The 20443-nt window shown below is 34.9% G+C and overlaps 1 protein-coding gene across 2 annotated transcripts in view; it reads right to left on the minus strand.

Moving 5' to 3' along the window:
• Positions 1-2471: 2471 nt before the first annotated feature.
• The window catches only part of PAWR (pro-apoptotic WT1 regulator), a 101826-nt gene continuing 83854 nt past the window's right edge, over positions 2472-20443 (minus strand). The window contains exons 4-6 of one of the 2 annotated variants that reach the window (XM_077845614.1): positions 10937-11028; positions 8374-8478; positions 2472-5067 (exon numbers count right to left, since the gene is read on the minus strand). In XM_077845614.1, coding sequence (XP_077701740.1) covers positions 8423-8478; positions 10937-11028 — 148 coding nt within the window. In that variant the 3' untranslated portion in view covers positions 2472-5067; positions 8374-8422. Of the gene's footprint in view, positions 5068-8373; positions 8479-10883; positions 11029-20443 lie in introns of both variants that reach the window. The other variant, XM_077845613.1, reaches the window with a different exon arrangement.

Consider the following 20443-nt stretch of genomic DNA (forward strand, 5'->3'; position numbering starts at 1 on the left):
TTGAATTAAGAAATTATTAATGTAGCTTTAAAACACAAAGACAATTACAATTTTCAGTTAGATTCAACATGTGTGCACTTCCTCACTTACTCAAGAAATCCCACCATTAATGTGTACAGGTCTTATCAACATGGCATTTTTTTTAAAACATTATTCCTCCCACCGTAATGTACACATATTGCATAGTTTTAGTAAGAGGCACACAGATTAATTAGAATATTAACATTATCCCTTAACTCCAAAAAGCAAAACTCGTGGTCAAGGTTTTGCTGATAGTTCAGAGAGAAAAAAATAACCAGTGTTAAAAAATAAATGAAAACTTATTTTTTATTATTTACTATTTTACATGCACAGCATATTAAAAGTGAATCTCCATCAAGTTGACTATTCCACATTGAAACTCTATGCAACAGGAATTATGAAAGCTCTCTACACAATCCTAATGTGGTCAATAAATTATCCAGGTGTTTTCCTACAAATATTTAAGTATCTGAATTAATTGATTCTGCGACAAAACAGTCAATTTTAGTTTCCATACAGTCTTTATAGGTAGCAGCAGCCATCTGACACTTAAATGTAGAAGAAAAAACTTGAATAAAATAGCCAAATCTTTTAAGAAACAAAGTTCACTGAAAAAAGTAACGTTTATCTATTATTATTATAGGCATTCAGAGGGGGAATCAAAACAAAACACACATGTAATTAGTGTCCATCAGATGATCATCACTAACATTCTGTTACTACCAAAGCAATATGTGTCAGTCTATGAGCTTATTAGATGTAAATACCTAAAAACAAACCAGTAATCAATATGTACAGAGAGAATGCCAATAATAGTTTGCTGTATCTGAAATACACTGAATTCTTTTTGCCTCATTACTTCTATAAATTCCTTAATGTTCTTTTCATAAACCATAATTACCTAAATAAAATACGGGAAGGTATTTCCCAATATGCATCATGTCTTCCACTCCACCACTGGGTTAAATGCTGCAGCAAATTAAACAGTACCTATTAACTAGACCTAAAGACAATGGCTAGGTAATAGAAAAAAAACCAAAAACCAAAAACCAACTTTTGAATGAACTCTTCAGATTAGACCAGTTACATGCTAATTCAGATTACACTTTGTGCTACTGACACACACCACATAGATTGTCCGCTGCTAAGTGGAAGGGCTGGTCCATGTCCATTTTTAAAAATGGCTATAAGGAACCTACTAGACTAATAAATACTTACTAAAAGAATAGATATAAAAATTTAATGTATTTATATTCCTCATCCATATTCCTCTCACATACTCACATGTAATTATTTTTAGAATAGGGATTTATTTGGTTTTAACATGCTATGAGAGTCTAGTTAAGTAAAATAAAAAAACAATATGGGTTTAGGTTTTCCAGGGTAATTTTTCAAGTCTTAATACCGAGAATGAACCAACCAACTTCTATACATCAATGAGAAATTTAACAACATGGAGGAAAGTACCTGATGAGCAAAATACTTGTTGTCTATTAGTATTATGCTTTCAGTTTAATGGAACAACAAAAGCAGCACAAGCTTGCAATCCTAGTTGATGGGATGTCCTCTACTTTTCCGAGTGAGCATGGTTCCAAAGCAAAAGAAGCTAAGTCTGTTACATATTGGGAATGGTTCAGATACAGTAAGAGAATGTTAGCACTGACTTCAACATGTTATAAATTCTGACTCCTGGATGCTAGTTCTTTCTCACTTATTTTTCCCAGTGAAAAGCTGGTGTGTTTGGTTTCTTACATTATGAGATGAAAATCTACGCCCGAATCTTTTAACAGGCTATTAACTGAACCTTGAATAGTTATTAAATTAAGTGCCAACACTGCATGGAACTTACTAGGCACAGACTCAAGATTATAAAATACAAAAAAAGATGAAAGATGACCATCACTATACAAATGAATATTGTCTAGGACATCAGATCAGTGATGAAACCCAAGGTCTTTTCTGTTTTATATTACAGTGTTGCATACTGACTTGTATTATTTTCAACAAAGTGTTAGTGGGCTCAAAATGTTACATTTTAATTTCTAATTATAAAAATCCAGGTTAAACCAAAAAACATAAATCCACATATAACTGAGGTAGGTTTTTCACCTTAGGAAAACATTGCTTTAACCACAATTAAAAAGTTACTTTAAAAAAAAAAGAATACATTGCTTCATATGTCTGCCCTTGATATTTAATTTTCTGTTTTAAACTACTTGAGCCAATGTGACAGTGCTAATCTCTACATTTAGTTAATTCCCTAAGAAATATATAAACACTACCCTCTTGCTCTCTAAAGGTAACTGTGGTGCAATAAAATGAGTAACAATCCTAGAAAAATGAAATGGAGGTTATTTTGCTCAAGTTAATGCATGTCAGAAATCAGGGGACAAGAAGTCATGTTCATTTTAAAGTTAGTGAACTGTTTTGAAAATAATATCATAAACACATTAAAACTTTGAATATGCTTTATTATACCATAAATTCCCAGGAAATATAAGAAATATAATTTCTGAATGGAACTAATAATATCACAAATACTAGCACTTTATTGACAACAGCCAAATTTTCTAAGGTAGTGCACATGTATTTAAGTTACCTTTTTAAAATCTCAATGCTTTTTATACATTTCAAAGGGAAATTATAGGAGATTCTAAATTTTTCAATATTCAGTGTAAAAATCTACATGTGATATAAATATACATCTTAAGGGCAGGAGGCAGGACTGCTTGTGAATTGCTTTGCCTGAGTGTCAGGCTCCTGTATTTGCACTAGGTACCATTATGTTTAAGATCAGTGCTGGAAATTTTCCTAATAAACTGAAGAAAAGGATAAGTTTAAAAAACTGCTCAGTCTTTAAAGGCATTAAAAACTGGTATAATTTTGAAAGGGAAATGAAATATCCCTTACTTACATACAGACTAAATAGAAATTTCAAATCCTTTACTGAAAAACCAGCACACGAACATATTTTAAGGCTGGACACGGACAGCATTTTACAACATCCAAAGCTTGCACGCAAAACTAGGTAGTACCAATGTTTCCACCACATGCCTAAGGGTAAGTGAAGGGGGACGAGTGCCCCAGGGCCAGCACAGCGCCGGCGCCTGGCATGCCACTCGGACATGTGGACAGCAGGTCACTCTTCCAGGATGCTGGGTAAACACTCTCTGAAAAGGATGCCCTTATGTAGTAATTCTGCACCTACATCCAGTTTCGATTGAACATTGAACTTTTTGGTAAATGTATTTAAAACCTATGAAAACTTCCCCGGAGACCAGATAAATTATTAAATAAACTATAAGGGGGACAAAATGCTGGTAGCTAACGTATGTTCATTCTAGGGTCTCCAGTGGAAGAGAGAGGAGGAAAGAGGTGACAGCAGCTATTTCCAAACCTAGGTTATGATCAGAATCATCAGATGGTGAAATTTAAAAATTCTGTCCAGGGTCTCACCCTAAATCTATCTAGAAATTACAGCCAGGGAATTATCTGTAAGCAACCCAAGTGATTCAGCCAAGGTTGAAAGTGAGAAGCCAATCTAGGTAATCACAAAGAATTTTAGGATTCAACGTGTGACATTTATCATTTACTCTACATTTGTCCAAATGTCTCACTTCCCTATTTTTCTAATAGTAAATAACGAAGCGACTCGGCAAGTGAAGAAAGAGTCAATACGTTACCAAAATGGATTTTACTATATTTAACTGGACAAATAAGTATAAGTAAAGTATGAGCATATTGCTCAGGATTCAACTACCAGACAGATATTTTTTTAATGTTAATAAATCTTAAAAGAGGGGGTTTCCTTATTCAACATGAAAATTCAATATAAAATGACTCTAAACACTAAGTGATATTTAATAGAAAATTTATACAATTCTTCAAAATTTTTAAAAATTGTTTTACAAAAAAAAAAAATCCAATGTTAGGAAAAAAATAATCCCTTAAATTTGAGGTAGGGGAATAATTCTCTCATATGAGAACAACTATCACAGTGTTACTCTCCAGGTTAGAAATAAGGAAAATATTTCAATACTCTGTTTATGTACTAACTTTGTAAATGTTAAGTATAAATGTTTTAAGTGTGGATAAATATTTTGGTTTTGTTTTTAATGCAAATAATAATTAAAAATATGGATTTTTTTTTCTTGTACACACTCCACAACTGATGAGTGAACAACTTTTTAAACATCTATTTTCACTTATAAACCTTGGAATAATAAAAAAGGTAGTACCTACATAAGAAATTTTACAATGAAATTACAATTGTAGGTTTTTCAAAAGCTAAAGTGATTTTAGATTTTTTCAACATTCAGATACAAAAATTATATATTTTAATTCATTGTAGCACAATTCAAGTATTCTCTAAAATTTTATATTTAGCCAACTAGTACATGATATTAAATGACTTTTCATAATAGCTTTTCTTTTTGAAGATGACTGTTATACAAAATGGTGTGACACTCTAGGACTCTAAATGGCTTAAAATAAGTTGAAAGAACAAATGACAATAGACAAAGCCTTTATGAGAAGTACATCAACAACACATATAAGTTTGCACACATCAGTAATAAGGCAATTGCGGGTAACTCCCCAAAAGTACTGGAATTCATGTAAACAAAGACTATGTATATTCCTTTAGGGAGAAAACACACTACCATAGATAAAATATATTCAAGCAGTTGTGACTTTAAACCATATATTATTTGAATACCACATGGAACCAACAGGCATAACCTATCAATTTAATAACTGAGAGATGTTACTTATTTGTGAAATAGAAGGTTGATACTTTTTTGAAATAATGAAAAAGAAGTATTTTGAAAACATCCACTGTTTTCTAGAAATAAATATACATACTTAATGTATTGCAGCATAGGAGTATTGTCCTAGCATTAACCATAACATTCAATCAGTAGTTTTAAAATATTTTTTCCACATGGGGACTTCAATCTTCTACCTTGTTAGCTGACCAACAACTTTCAAAAGAGTTTTATTTTCCTGCTTTAGTTGTTCATTTTCATCTTCTATGTCATCTAGGTCCTTAAGGAAACAAAAAAGAAAATATTATATGAGTTTTTTAAATACTTAAAAATATTCTAAAGGTGATAAAAACACTTTAAAACACATACATGTGGGCCCCCCGGGTGGGGGTAGCACCGCCTTCAGCCCAGGGCGTGATCCTGGAGACCCAGGATTGAGTCCCATGTCAGGCTCCCTGCATGGAGCCTGTTTCTCCCTCTGCCTGTGTCTCTGCCTCTCTCTTTCTGTGTCTTTCATAAATAAATAAATAAAATCTTTTAAAAAAAATTAAAATACATACATGTGCAGCAATATCCACAACAGCCAAACTGTGGAAGGAGCCTCCGTGTCCATCGACAGATGATGGATAGAGAAGCTGTGGTTTATGTATACAATGGAATATTCCTCAGCCATTAGAAACGACAAATACCCACCATTTGCTTCGATGTGGAGGGACCTGGAGGGTATTATGCTAAGTGAAATAAGTCAATCGGAGAAGGACAAACATTATATGGTCTCATTCATTTGGGGAATATAAAAATTAGTGAAAGGTAATAATGGGAAAGGAGAGAAAATGAGTGAAAATATCAGGGAGGGCGACAAAACACAAGAGACTCCCAATTCTGGGAAATGAACAAGGGGTGGTGGAAAGGGAGGTGGGTGCGGGGTTGAGGTGACTGGGCGATGGGCACTGAGGGGAGCACTTGGCGGGATGAGCACTGGGTGTTATGTTAAATGTTGGCAAATTCAACTCCAATAAAAAAGAAATATAAATTAATTAATTAATTAATTAAAAAATAAAATAAAATACATACATGCAAAGATAATTCATACAAGCATTTAATTTGGAAAAAACAAGTGCCAAGTGCCAATTCTGAAAACAACTTTAGATGGAATACACCCCCCCGCCTGAAGGGAGCATCCACTTCAAGTCCTTCTCATTAGTATCACGATAAGATAGATCATCTCGTGCCAGATTTTTCAGTTTAAGAGAAGCCAAAAATCAGAATTCTTTAATTTGTATGTCTTCCAATTTTTAATCATTATAAATATCTAATTTTTTTAGCTAAAAACAGATCTCCACTTCCCCCAAATTGAGGGCTAAAGAAAATACATATGTGGGCAATGAAATATAAGGCTCAGGACCTCGGATTACAGTCTGTCAAATGGGGCATCAAAAAGATCAAGGTGTAAGGGTGTTTTTGTTTTTTTTTAAGATTTTATTTATTTATTCATGAGAGACACACACAGAGAGAGGCAGAGACACAGGCAGAGGGAGAAGCAGGCTCCATGCAGGGAGCCTGATGTGGGACTAGATCCTGAGACCCTAGGGTCATGCCCTGGGCTGAAGGCAGCCGCTGAACCGCTGAGACACCCAGGGGTCCCCAGGGCGTAAGTTCTGAATGCACCCCTCTCACTCTGTAGGATCTTGAACAAGAGTGCACGTTGTGAGGTGAAAATCTAGAGCATTGAGTTGATCTGGTTCAATTTGTGTTAAGCTTTTCTCTAACATCGTGTTTGAGGAGGTTAAAGAAAAATGAAAGCCACTAAACTAAGTAATTATCCTCCAGCTTTAAAGTCATATGATTCCACGTCTCCGTTCCCTATATCAATCCTAGTGCCAAATATATAACCATCTGGTAAATATGAAGATAATCCACTCTAAGTTTCATTTAGAAGAAACTATTTCAAGGCATTATGTTTACTGATAGTTGTGAAAGCACACATTTTAAAATTTATCCTTGTATTTCAAAATACTAAAACTTGGAGTAATCAATTTAAATTATAAGCATTCTGCTGGATAACAGCATTCTAATAAATTTAGCATACTACCTTTGGACAATAGGTAAACGTTTTTAAAATGTGCAAAAACAGAATCTGCATTTACTCATAAACTAAATGAATGATGGTGGGGAACTTACTTGTTGAAAGCAACAACAAAAAACATACAAGATTTCAAGAATTACTACAACTGAGACCCAAGATTTATTTCTTTTTGAGACCTAAGATTTAGAATTAAATAATAAATTATATTCCTGTATCATCACTAAGTTATAAGTTATAAGAGCAGGTGTTTTATCTTTTTAATGCACACAGTGCCTAAGACAGTACTAATATATCACAGACATCAAAACTATTTTCAGATTTTATTAAATCATATTCCAAAACCAACAGAGGCAGATTTCCCGGGTTCTAACCAAGATGAAAGACTGTCTACAATTATGGAAGAGCTTAGACTTGGGGCTATGGAATACCTAATGTCAAATACTGGCTCAGATAGTTATTATGTGATTACTAACTATGATTTGAGCAAGTTAAACTCTAAGTTTCGCAGTCTTCATCTATTACCTGTAGTTAATGCTCCAGAGCTTTATTAGAATGGATCTGCACATAAGGAGGCCTCTATTTTCTCTTCTTTCATTGTTAGAGTTAAAATTGGCTTAGGAATCTGTTCCCCTTTTCCCTGAAGCAAACGTATTTCCATCTTATTTAGAGCCTTTTAATATGCAGAACTATGGAATCTCTTCTCAACACTATTACCTAAATATGGCTTAGCACTAATACCTGCTTCTTAAGCAAAAAATAAATTCTAGGGCTGGGGATCCCTGGGTGGCGCAGCGGTTTAGCACCTGCCTTTGGCCCAGGGCGCGATCCTGGAGACCCGGGATCGAATCCCACGTCGGGCTCCCGGTGCATGGAGCCTGCTTCTCCCTCTGCCTGTGTCTCTGCCTCTCTCTCTCTCTCTCCCTGTGACTATCATAAATAAATAAAAATTAAAAAAAAATTCTAGGGCTGAATGCAAGAAAAAGAGTTACAAAATAGTATAATAGAGACCTCGGAGGGGGTAAGCTAAACCTAAAGTGGGGGGTGTCTAAGTATAACTGGAGAGGGAAAAACTGGTGAAAATACACACAAAGACATCTGGAGTTTCTTATGGCAAGAAAGTAGCAAGTTTAGTTGTTCACTGAGGCAACTCTGTGCCAATATCCTTTTATGTGTGGTGGTGACCAAGCTGCCTCTCACCTCCAGACTCTTAACAAAGCACTGAACTAATCCATTCATCAGTCCATCCCCAAAAGAATAGTATTAACTGAATACAACTGATAATTGGCCAGAGGAAATCAGTTTATAGAATGAAATGATGATTCTTACTACCACAAATTACCATCTCATTAAAAAATAATGAAATTAAATAATCTCTTCATATACATATATTTTCATGTATACATATACAGATTTCATGTTTACATATACATATTTTTTTCAGTTGCCAGGAAAAAAAAAAGAAGAAAAAAAACTATGAAACTGGAATGTGTGAATACTCACTCTATTTAACAAATCAATTTCTTCTTTGAGTTTTCCGATCATTTCCTCTTTATCTTGCATTAGTCTCACAAGTCGTAAGTTTTCTTGCCTTTCTCTTACTACTTCCTGGTAGATATAATTACAAAGTATTAATTGGGAAGTAACTGGCTGTTTTTAACCTTAAATAACATGCATCTGTCAAGTCTGGCGTAGTGCCTTAGACATAGGAAGATTTCCAATGCATTTCTTAAGTAACCTGTGAGGGAAGGAAAAACCTATCCTAAGAAAGACCCAAAGAATGAGAGGAATACAGGAGTTGTAAGATGTATTTTTTTTTGTCTCAAAGATTTATTTATTTCAGAGAGAGAGAGTCCGCAAGTGCAAGTGCGTGTGAGCATGGGCAGAGGAGCAGAGTTGGACAGGCTCCAAGCAAACTCCTTGCTGAGCATGGAGCCCCAGGCCGCCTTGATCCCACAATCCATGAGATCATGACCTGAAACCAAGAGTTGGATGCTTAACCAACTGAGCCATCCAGGTGGCTCCATATTTCTGAATATGATTACACAATTCTTTAACACTATTACCCGGGGCACCTAAGTGGCTCAGTCAGTTAAATGTCTGCCTTGATATGATCCCAGGGTCCTGGGATCAAGCCCTGGGTCGAGCTCCCTTATTCAGTGGGGAGTCTGCTTTTCCCTCTCCCTCTGCCCCCCCCAACTTGTTCTCTTTCTCTATTTCAAATAAGTAAGTTCTTAAAAACAAAACAATACAAATACCCAATGACTTACCCTCCTTTAACTTTTCATCACCATTAGTAATGAAGTAGCTTACTTTTTTAATGGATAATATCCTGTTTGAGGAAATTCAAATTTTTTATTCAAAATACAAGGTTTGGGCCGCCTGGGTGGCTCAGTCAGTTAAATGTCCGCCTTAGGATCAGATCATGATCCCTGGGTCCCGGGATCAAGTCCCACATCAGGCTCCCTGCTCAGTGGGGAGTCTGCTTCTCCCTCTACCTGCTGCTCTCCCTGCTTGGGCTCTCTCTCTGACAGATAAATACAATCTTTTTAAAAATCTTAATTCAAAATACAAAGTTGAAGGGGCACCTGGGTGGCCCAGTCCACTAAGCCTCCGACTCAGGCAGTGATCTCAGAGTAGTTAGATAGAGCCCCTTGTCAGCTCCACCTCAGCAGGAGTCCGTTTAGGATTCTCTCATTCTCCCTGCCCCCACAATAAATAAATAAATAAATCTTTTTAAGAAATACAAAGTTTAAGAAAAGGTGATGGCTGTATGGAAACCTCTAAACAGAAAAATAATGGTCCTCGAGGTTGCCTGTGGATCTGCTAGTTAATAGATAAAATAAAGGAACTGAAATAGATTACTGGTTTTTAAACTTTTTTTCTTTAAATAACACAACACCTTTTCCAAAGAAATCTTATTTAGAATCCAGGGCCTTGGGCTGGGTGGACTATATTGGGGGTGAAAGAAAAGCAAAACTGAAAAATTTTGCACAGAATTTAATCTCTATCCTATTAACCCTCAGAAAAGGCGACCAGTCACCCTCATTCATCAGCTGTTGCCAAACTACTAGGAAGTGGATCCAAATTTGTGGGGAGCTGTAAAAGTCTTTCTGAAGAAACACTTGAAACCTATTAGACTATGTATTCCTTAAAGTTTTTAATTTAAACTCACAGAAACATATCAAAAACTGAGATGTGAACTAAAAACATTTATAATGCCATAAAATTTTTTTAAATTAAATTTCTAAGTAAAACAATCTTTATATCACAGGGAATAATTTCAATTCATCAAAACAAAACATATTTTCAACAATCAGAAAGTAATCAGCACCATTAGCAACTTCACAGATTAAATGTCGACAGAAGAAAACCTGAGTGTATGGTTAATAAATTTATGCCAATATTCATTTAACCTGTTTTCAAGGATACTCCTAAACAGGCTTATTCTGACAATAGTTTCAAACACCAAAGATAGCTCTAGGGTCAAACTAGAAACCAGAAGAAAGTCTACAAATGATAAACTGTACAGATAACGTAATAAACGCACAGCAGGACACACTGCCAGCATAGACTTGTAACCATTTCAAAGACAGACTGTCTTTAATATATTAGAGGTAACTTGAGGCAGAATGGAAGTGCCCATTAAATATTTTTTTTGGTGCCCATTAAATATTAAGGAATATAAGAATAGGCTCCATTCCTAAAAATCTTAACATCAACAGAACTGGATAGGAAAGTATTAAGGCAATCAGAAAATGCTAGCCACAATGCATCTGGAAAATATATACTTAAGACCGTGATTCAGAACTGCTACTTGACTATATATGGAAATGCCAATTAACACTAATGATATCTTCCACTAGCGCCTCTCATTTTTTCCCCTTTGTTGGCACTCTCTCTCCCGTACAAATTTCAATTTATTTTCTCAGCTGCTATAAAAGTAAGAAAAAAAAAAAGGAATCCCGATGGTATATTAATTTTATCAATCTTAAGTAATTTGTAATTCATACCTTTTCAAGATCTTCAATTTTCTTTTCCAACATGCTACTTGAGACCAAATTACCTGAAGTATTTGCATCCCTGTTATATCGGCTGAACCCACTTCTATCTGTTCGGGGATATCTACTTGAGACATCTTCTTCAGAGGCAGTTGTGCTATGGAAATAAAAAGATGTATTTTATAAGTACCTAATACTCAGCAAGAAGAATGCCAGGAATATTTTCTATTCACCTGAGATAACTACCATTCCCTGAGGACATATGGTTTTAGTAGCCGACTCATTTATAACTAAAGAAATTAATTATTCCAACACAACCAAAAAAATTTTTTTTAGTTAATTCTTTTGACCAATAATTACTGAGTAGCTGCTAAGTACCAGACACTGTTCTAGGCAGGAAGATGTAACAGCAACAAAGACATGGACTCTGCCTTTCATAGGGCTTTCAGTTTACCAGGGAACAAAACCAATCATAATAAAGCAAGATGACCATGACAATAAGGTAAGAGGCCTAAGGTACTATGACAACTATGACAGGAGACTTAAGGTAGATTATCTGTGACGGAAAAGCATTTTGTTTCCTTTTTCTTAAGTTCCAATCCATCATGGACTAATACTACTTGTAAGATAAAATAAAAACAAACTAGTAGAAAAATAAAAATTTAGAAGGCCATATAAAATACAATTTCAATGTTTTATTAGCTATGCCCACGAAATTAATTTCAATAATATAATTAGAATGAACAGAAAAAAGAATTACATAAAACTGTGTGCTTTCACTGAAGTATGCATATAGGCAATCACAGAAAACAGCCATCACACTAATAACTTTTGTCATTTCAGAATTCTAACTTAACTCAAAGTGATGACCGACTGAAATGGGAATTCTTCATATCAAATACCAGTTCAAACTCTCTGAACTAATAGTATGTAAGAGTTTTTAATGTTATAAGTGAGTTTGCTTCTTGTTTTTTTTGTATTCGTTACCCATTACTGCATTAAAAACTACACCAAAATTGGTGGCTTAAAACAACACACGCTTATTATCTCATCATTTCTGTTGGTCAGAAATCTGGAAGCAATTTAGCTGAGTGGTTATGTTTCAAGGTCTTTTATGAGGTTTTGGTCAGGTCTGCAGTCATGTGAAGGCTTGACTGGTCTAGAGAATTCGCCATTAAGTTCACTCACATGGCTGATGGCAAAAGGCTTCAGTTTCTAACTGGCTGTTGACCAAAAGCCTCAGTTCTCAGTACGCAGGCTTCTCCACTGGGCAGTTTACCACATGGCAGCTGGTTTCCAGAACAGACAAGACAGACACGCATATCTGCTATGACCTAATCTTACAAGTGACATACTATCACATCAACCCTACGCATACTGCCGTGTGGAAATGGATTGCAAGATGTAAATACAGGAGGCAGGGCATCCATCTGGGAGCTCTCTCAGAGGCTGGCTACTTCTATGGTTTCTTTTAACAGCACTTAACAGAGAAACTGGTTCCATAGATGTACGTTGACAGGAATAGAAGAGATTTTAAAGCAATTTCAGCTCAGGGTATTAATTTTTAACTTTTAACTCAAAATCCAGAAAATGATGCTTTTAAAAATTTGTCCTCAATCCTTCGTTGGTAGCCAAAACCAATAACTTATCCATCAAAATTATAATTCAGTCTAAAATAGCTTTTGATAAAAAACAATGGATTCTTAAACTATTAATTTCCTATGCATTGGTTTTCTTTCAATGAAAAATGAAACTCAAAGTGTGTCTTAACCAAATTTGTAAATTTGACAAACTTCTTACCAAGTTTGTCTTACCCATTTGATTTTAACATTTATAAATGTGCACTACAAGAATTACCAACTACTTTACTGATAATTGGTACTATACTGTGAAACCCATAACAATTTATGGAAACTTTTCCCCCAAATTTCTAACTTTCATTTTTGTCCTTTGATATTATGTAACATTAAAAACATCTGACATTCTTTTTTGTGTGGAAGGCTAATAAGGTCATTTTCTTAAAAGAGTAGGGCTATCAGATAAATAAGTCTAATTCACATATTTAATAAGTTTGGGGACCAAACTGGTTTCGTATCTTGCAAAAACACTAAGCATTCATCCCAAAGTTCAAACACTTTTGTTGGAATATTTTCTTTTGAAAATTATTGTATTCCTTAGCGTATAGTAACAGTCGACTGGCTCAGCTTCCAAACTATCACTTATTTTTTTTTAAAAAAATCTCAAATTTATTGCATTAGTGTAAGCAATTCACACTTTTATAGTGAACTACTGCTAATCTAGCTGATATAGCAAGTACACTGTTTAGTTCAGCTGACATAGCAAGACTTTCTCAATGAAAGAAGCAGGATGTTGCTTTACATTATGGCACAAGTTCCAGCATGTTTTTCTTGTCACCAGCTCTCTATAATCAGAACATACTCCCACAAAAGCAAAGCAAAACTGCAAACCACATTGGTTGATTTGTTAACCCTTTAAAATTTTAAATAACTCACAGTAAGCTCCATTTGTCAGCAAGTAAGTTGAAAAATAAATTCTGCCTTCATATCACTGTCATATTAACAAAATCAACGTGTTAATCAAATTGTAATAAAAATTACTTTCCTAAGCTTATTTGTCTCAGAGAGTCAGTCGTTCTTCTGTATCACTAAATTATTCCCAAGTATATCAAGCTATGGTGTTGTCAAAAAGTATTACATGAACTACCTTCTTTGCTACTACAGATTCATCCAACATTTCCAAACAAACATCTTTGTCTTTTTGTTTGTATGTAGTTGTTTTCAATGTTAGCAACATGAAACGAGACTTAAAAAGAAACGAAAAAAGCCCTAATGATTACATATGAAATCCTGGAGATCTGCTTCTGTCAGCTTCTTAACTGTAATATTTCTTCTTTCAAAATGCATTTGTGGTTGTGAATGTATTTATGTAATACTTATAAATGCCACTTAAACAACCCACTGTGGTTTTAGCACTTCCCCATCAATTATGGCTAAAAATTGAACTCAGTACAGGCATTCCTCAGAGATACTTTGGGTTTGGTTCCAGACCACCACAATGAAGCAAGTCTCGCAAAAGAGGATCAAATGATTTTTTTCTGGTTTCCCAGTGCATATAAAAGTTATGTTACACCATATTGAAACCTCTTTTTTAAATTTTATATAACTATGTCAGTAAGTTTTTTTATGTTTTTATTTAAATTCTAGTTAGTTAACATACAGTACAATATTGGTTTCAGGAGTAGAATTCAGTGATTCATCACTTACATACAACATCTAGTGCTCATCATAACATGTGCCCTCTTTACACCCATCACCCATTTAGCCCATCCCCAACCCACCTCCCTCCATTAACCCTGTTTATCCCCTATCGTTGAGTCTCTTAAGGCTTGTTTCCCTCTCCTTGCTTTTCCCCCTTCCCATATGTTCACCTATTTTGTTTCTTAAATTTCACATATGAGTGAAATCATAGGGTTATTTGTCTTTCTCTGACTTATTTTGCTTAGCATAATATACTCTGGCTCCATCCACATTATTGCAAATGGCAAGATTTCATTCTTTTTGATGGCTGAGTAATATCCAGATCATCTGTATCCATTCAAACTATGGAAACATAGTTTGCCTAGTGTTGATACTGCTGCTATAAACATCAGGGTGCATATATCCCTTCAAATCTGTGTTGTTGTATCCTTTGAGTAAATACCTAATAGTGCAACTGCTGGCTCATAGGGCAGTTCTATTTTTAACTTTTTGAAGAACCTCCATACTGTTTTCCAGAGTGGCTGCACCAGCTTGCAAGACAGAATGCCCACTCTCACCGCTTTTATTCAACATAGTACTGGTGGTTTTAGTCACAGCAATCAGACAGTATAATGATATAAAAGGCATCCAAATTGATAACGAAAAAGTAAAACTCTATTTGCAGATGATATGATACTATATACAGAAAACCCTAAAGAATCTATCAAAAGACTACTAGAACTGATAGATGAATTCAGCAAAGCAGCAGGATACAAAATAGATATAAAGAAATCTGTTGCATTCCTATACATTAATAATAAAACAGTAGGAAGTGAAATTAAGAAAACAATCCCATTTACAAAAACTATACCATAAGCAACAAAATATCCAGGAATAAACTTAACCAAAGAGGTAAAAGATCTATACTCTGAAAAGTATAAAGCACTGATGAAAGAAATTCAAGATGAACAAAGAAATGGAAAAATATTCCATGCTCATGGATTGGAAGAACAAATATTGTTAAAATGTCTATACCACCCAGAGCAATCTACACATTTAAATGCAATCTTTACCAAAATATCAACAGATTTTTTCACAGAACTAGAACAAACAACCCTGAAATTTGTATGGAATCACAAAAGACCTCAAATAGCCAAAGCAATCTTGAAAAAGAAAAACTAAACTGGAAGTATAACAATTCCAGATCTCAAGTTGTATTACAAAACAGTGGTAATTAAACAGTATGGTACTGACATATAGAAATAAATGCACAGATAAATGAAATAGAAAACCAGGAAATAAACCTACAATTATACAGTGAATTAATCTTTGACAAAGAGGGAAAGAATATACAATGGGAAAAGGTCTCTTCAACAAATGGTGCTGGGACAACTGGACAGCAATAGGCAGAAGAATGAAACTGGACCAGTTTCTTTCATCATACACAAAAATAAACTCAAAGTGGATTGAATACCTAAATGTAAGACCTGAAACCATAAAAATCCTTGAAGAGAGTACAGGCAGTAATCTCTCAGGGCCATAACAACATTTTTCTAGATATGTCTCCTAGGCGAAGGAAATAAAAGCAAAAATAGATTATTGGGATGGCAAAAAATAAAGTTTCTACACAGCAAAGGAAACAATTGAACTAAAGGGCAATCTACTGAATGAGAGAAGATATCTGCAAATGACAAATCTGATAAAGAGTTAGTATCCGAAAGAACTGATACAACTCAATATCCCAAAACAAATAATCCAATTAAAAAATGGGTAGAAGACATAAACAGATATTTCTCCAAAGAAAACATACAGATAGTCAATAGGCACATAAAGAATTCTCAACATCAGTCATTATCAGAGAAATGCACATCAAACTACAACATAATATCACCTCACGACTCACAGAATGGCTAAAATCAAAAACACAAGAAACAAGTGTTGACAAGGATGTGGATAAAAAGGATCCTCTTGTACTATTGGTAAAAATACAAATTGGCACAACCATTGTGGAAAACAGTATGGAGGTTCCTCAAAAAATTAAAACTAGAACTACCCTATGACCTACAAATCACACTGCTGAGTATTTAACCAAAAACTATGAAAACACTAATTCAAAGGGATACATGCACCCCTATATTTATTACAGCTTTTTACAATAGCCAAACTATGGAAGCAACCCAAGTGTCCATCAATAGATGAATGGATAAAGAAGAGGTGATATACATACACACACACACACACACACACACACACACACACACAACCTATATTGTGTTAGCTATTCTCATTCGGGTTTTTTGTTTTTTGTTTTTGTTTTTTTGCCTATCCGTGTAAACTTTAGCATTAATTTGTTAATACAAAATAACTTGCTGAGATTTTGGTTGGGCTTGCATTGACTACAGATCAAGTTGAGAAGAATTGATGCTTTGCTAATATTCAGTCTTCCTATTCATTAGCTGAGAATATCTCCATTTATTTAGTTCTTTTTTGATATCTTTCTTTAGAATTTTGTAGTTTTCCTCATATAGATGCAGTACTTTCTTACTATATTTATACCTAAATATTTTGTTTTGGGGGGAGCTTAATGTAAATATTGTGTTTTGAATTTCAAATTCCAGTTGTTTATTGCTAGTATATAGGACAGTGATTGATTGACTTTTGTGTTTTAAACTTGTATCCTGCAACCTTGCTATAACTTGTAATTGTTTGTTAGTTGCAAGAATTTTTTGTTGATTATTTTGGATTTTCTGCATAGACAATGATGTCATCATTGAACAAATAGTTTTATTTTTGTCTTCCCAATCTGTATACCTTTTTCCTTTTCTTGTTTTGTTACATTAGCTGAGACTTCCTCTAAGATGTTGCAAATGAGTTCTGAGAGGAGACATTCTACCCTTGTTCCTGGTCCTAGCAAGGTAGCTTCAAGTGTCTCACCATTTAATGTAATGTAGGTTTCTTGTAGGTATTCTTTATCAAGGTGAGGAAATTCCCTTTTGTGTTTGTCTTAGAATTTTCTTCATGAGTAGGTGTTGGATTTTGCCATATTTTTTTTCTACATCTATTTGTATGATCATTTGATTTTTCTTCTTTAGCCTGTTGATGTGATGGATTACGTTGACTTTTTTGAACATTTTGTGTGTGTGTGTGTTTAATCATCATCATGTGTACTTTTTAAACCCTATCCTCTATTTCACCCATCTCCCAACCCAACTGCCTTTGGTATCCATCAGTTTTTTCTTTCTAATTAAGAGTTTGTTTCTTGGTTTGTCTCTTTTATTTCCTTTGCTAATTTATTTCTTTCTTAAATTCCACATATTAGTGAGATCATATGCTATTTGTCTTTCTTTGACTGACTTCGATTAGTGTTATACCTTCTGGCTCTATCCATGCTGTTGCAAATGGCAGGATTTCATTCTTTTTAATGACTGAATAATATGCAGCTGGAACAAAGCTGGAAGACTATACTATAAAGCCACAGTAATTAAGACAATGTAGTAGTGCAGAAGGAATACAGGGCAATAGAATCGATAGAGAGCCCAGAAATAAACTCATATAAATAACCCACAAATATCCCCACAACTGACCTTTGACGAAGAAGCAAACGTAATACGATGGAACAAAGATAAAAGATAGTCTTTTCAACAAATGGTGCTAGGACAGCTGAACACCCACATGCAAATATGAAAAATTAAAACAAAGACCTTATATCCTACACAAAATTAACTCAAAACAGATCACAGACCTAAATGCAAAATGCAAAACTGTAAAACTCCTATAAGATAATTAACATAGGAGAAAAACTAGGAAATTCTGGTTTTGACAATTACTTTTTAGATTCAATGGCAAAGGCATAATCCATGAAAGAAATAATAGACAGTTGGACTTCATTAAAATTAAAAATTCCTACTCTGTAAAGGACAATGTTAAGAAAATAGGAACATAAGCCACACTGAAAGAAAATACTTATAAAATACACACCTGACAAAGAACTACAATACAAAATGTACAAAGAACTCTTAAAACTCAACAATAAACAAACAACTCTATTAAAAAAAAAAGGCCAAAAATCTTAACAGATACCTTGTCAAAGAAGATACACAGAAGGCAAATAAGCGTATGAAGAGATGTTCCATATTATGTCATCAGGGAAATGCAAATTAAAACAATGCACACCCATGAGAATGGCTAAAATCCAAAACAGTGACAATCCCCAAATATCGTTGAGCACTAGAACAACAAGAACTCTCATTCACTGCTGGTGGGAATGTAAAATGGTACAGACACTCTGGAAGACAGTTCGGTAGCTTCTTATAAAACTAAATAATACTTTTAACCATATGATCCATCAATCATGCGTCTTGGTATTTACCTGAAGTAACTGAAAACTTATGTCTACACAAAAACCTGCACTGGAAAGTTTACAGCAGCTTTATTCCTAACTGCCAAAAGTTAAAAGCAATCACAATATCCTTTCCTAGATGAGTGGCCAAATAAACTGTGACATATCCAGATAATAGAATATTATTCGGTGCTAAAAAGAAACTTAAAGGCATATTACTAAGTGTAAGAAGCCGATATGAGAAGGCTATATACCGTAGGATTTCAATTATATGACACTGTGGAAAAGACAAAACTATGGAGAAAGTAAAGATCACTCATTTCCAGGAAGCAGGGGGGAGAGATAATTCGGGGAAGGATAAATAGGTGGGAGGTACAGATGGTTTTCAGAGCAGGAAACATACTCTGCATATCATAATGATGAATATTTGTTATTCATTTGTCCAAACCTATAGCATGTACAACACTAAGAGTGAACCATAGTGTAAACTATGCACTTTGCGTGATTATGATGTGATATGGAAGTTTATCGATTTTTTTTTTTATTAAATTTATTTATGTTAGTAACAGAGAGAGAGAGAGAGAGGCAAAGACACAGGCAGAGGGAGAAGCAGGCTCCATGCACCGGGAGCCCGACGTGGGATTCGATCCCAGGTCTCCAGGATCGCGCCCTGGGCCAAAGGCAGGCACTAAACCGCTGCGCCACCCAGGGATCCCTAAGTTTATCGATTTTAACAATGCCTTTCTGTTGGGGAAAACTGATGATGCATGAGGCTATGTGTGAGAGGAGGCAAGGGATATACTGGAAATCTTGGTACCTTCCCCTTAATTTTGCTATTAATTTTAAACAGCTCTAAAAAATGTGAATTTAAAATTTGAAATTAAACAATCATGGCACTTACACTCATTAATTTCCTATTCAGAAAGGAGTCTACTGATCATGCAGTTGGGAGTGATGATGACAATATTAAAATGCAATTCAAGCTTCTAAGTGTTTTTACTCTCAAGTTCTGTTCTTATCTTGTCAAGGGTTGGTAACCAACAGCTCAAGGACCACACTTTGAATAGTAGCACTACGCATGCTAGAGAATATTTATTTATTTAAAGATTTTATTTATTTATTCATGAGAGAAAGAGATAGAGGCAGAGACATGGGCAGAGGGAGAAGCAGGCTCCACGCAGAGAACCTGACATGGGACTCGATCCCAGGATTGCAGGATCACGTGCCAGGCTGAAGGCAGAAGCTTAACCGCTGAGCTACCCAGGCATCCCGCTAGAGAATATTTAAAATCAGATTTAAGGGACACTGAGTGGCTCAGCGGTTGAGGTCTGCCTTCAGCCCAGAGCATAACCCCAGGGTCCCAGGATCAAGTCCCACGTTGGGCTCCCTGCATGGAGCCTGCTTCTCCCTCTGCCTGTGTCTCTGCCTCTCTCTGTGTCTCTCATTAATAAATAAATAAAATCTTAAAATAAAATAAAATTTTAAAACTTTTCACTTAACACTCCAAAATAAGCATATCATAATAATCTGTGTAAGAGATGATGATGTCCTAGATTGATGTGTTGGCACTGAAGATACAAAGTCAGTAAGACTTGATAAATGACTGAATGTAGATGGGTAGGGGGGAGTGTCATAAACAATGTCCAGATTTCTGGCTTGACCAAAAGTGGACTTTGATTCCAACTACTGAAATCCACCATGTTTCACAAGTTTACTTTTGAACATGTTGAGTTTCAGATATTTCTGAGATATTTGTAAGTACATATTTAAAGGTTGTTGGTTAGACAGGTATAGAGTTAATGATGACTTGGGATTCACTGGTATATATACAGGTAGTGAAAGAAGTCATAGTAGTAAAGAAAATTTCTGGCACAAACACAGAAAACAAAAAGAGAATAAAGCTGAAGACAGAACTGAGTAAACCAACACATAAAAGACAAGTACAGGAAAGGAAGAACTACAAATAAGACAGAAAT

The sequence above is a fragment of the Canis aureus genome, chromosome 13 (assembly GCF_053574225.1).
Source record: "Canis aureus isolate CA01 chromosome 13, VMU_Caureus_v.1.0, whole genome shotgun sequence".
NCBI classification, from domain to species: domain Eukaryota; kingdom Metazoa; phylum Chordata; class Mammalia; order Carnivora; family Canidae; genus Canis; species Canis aureus.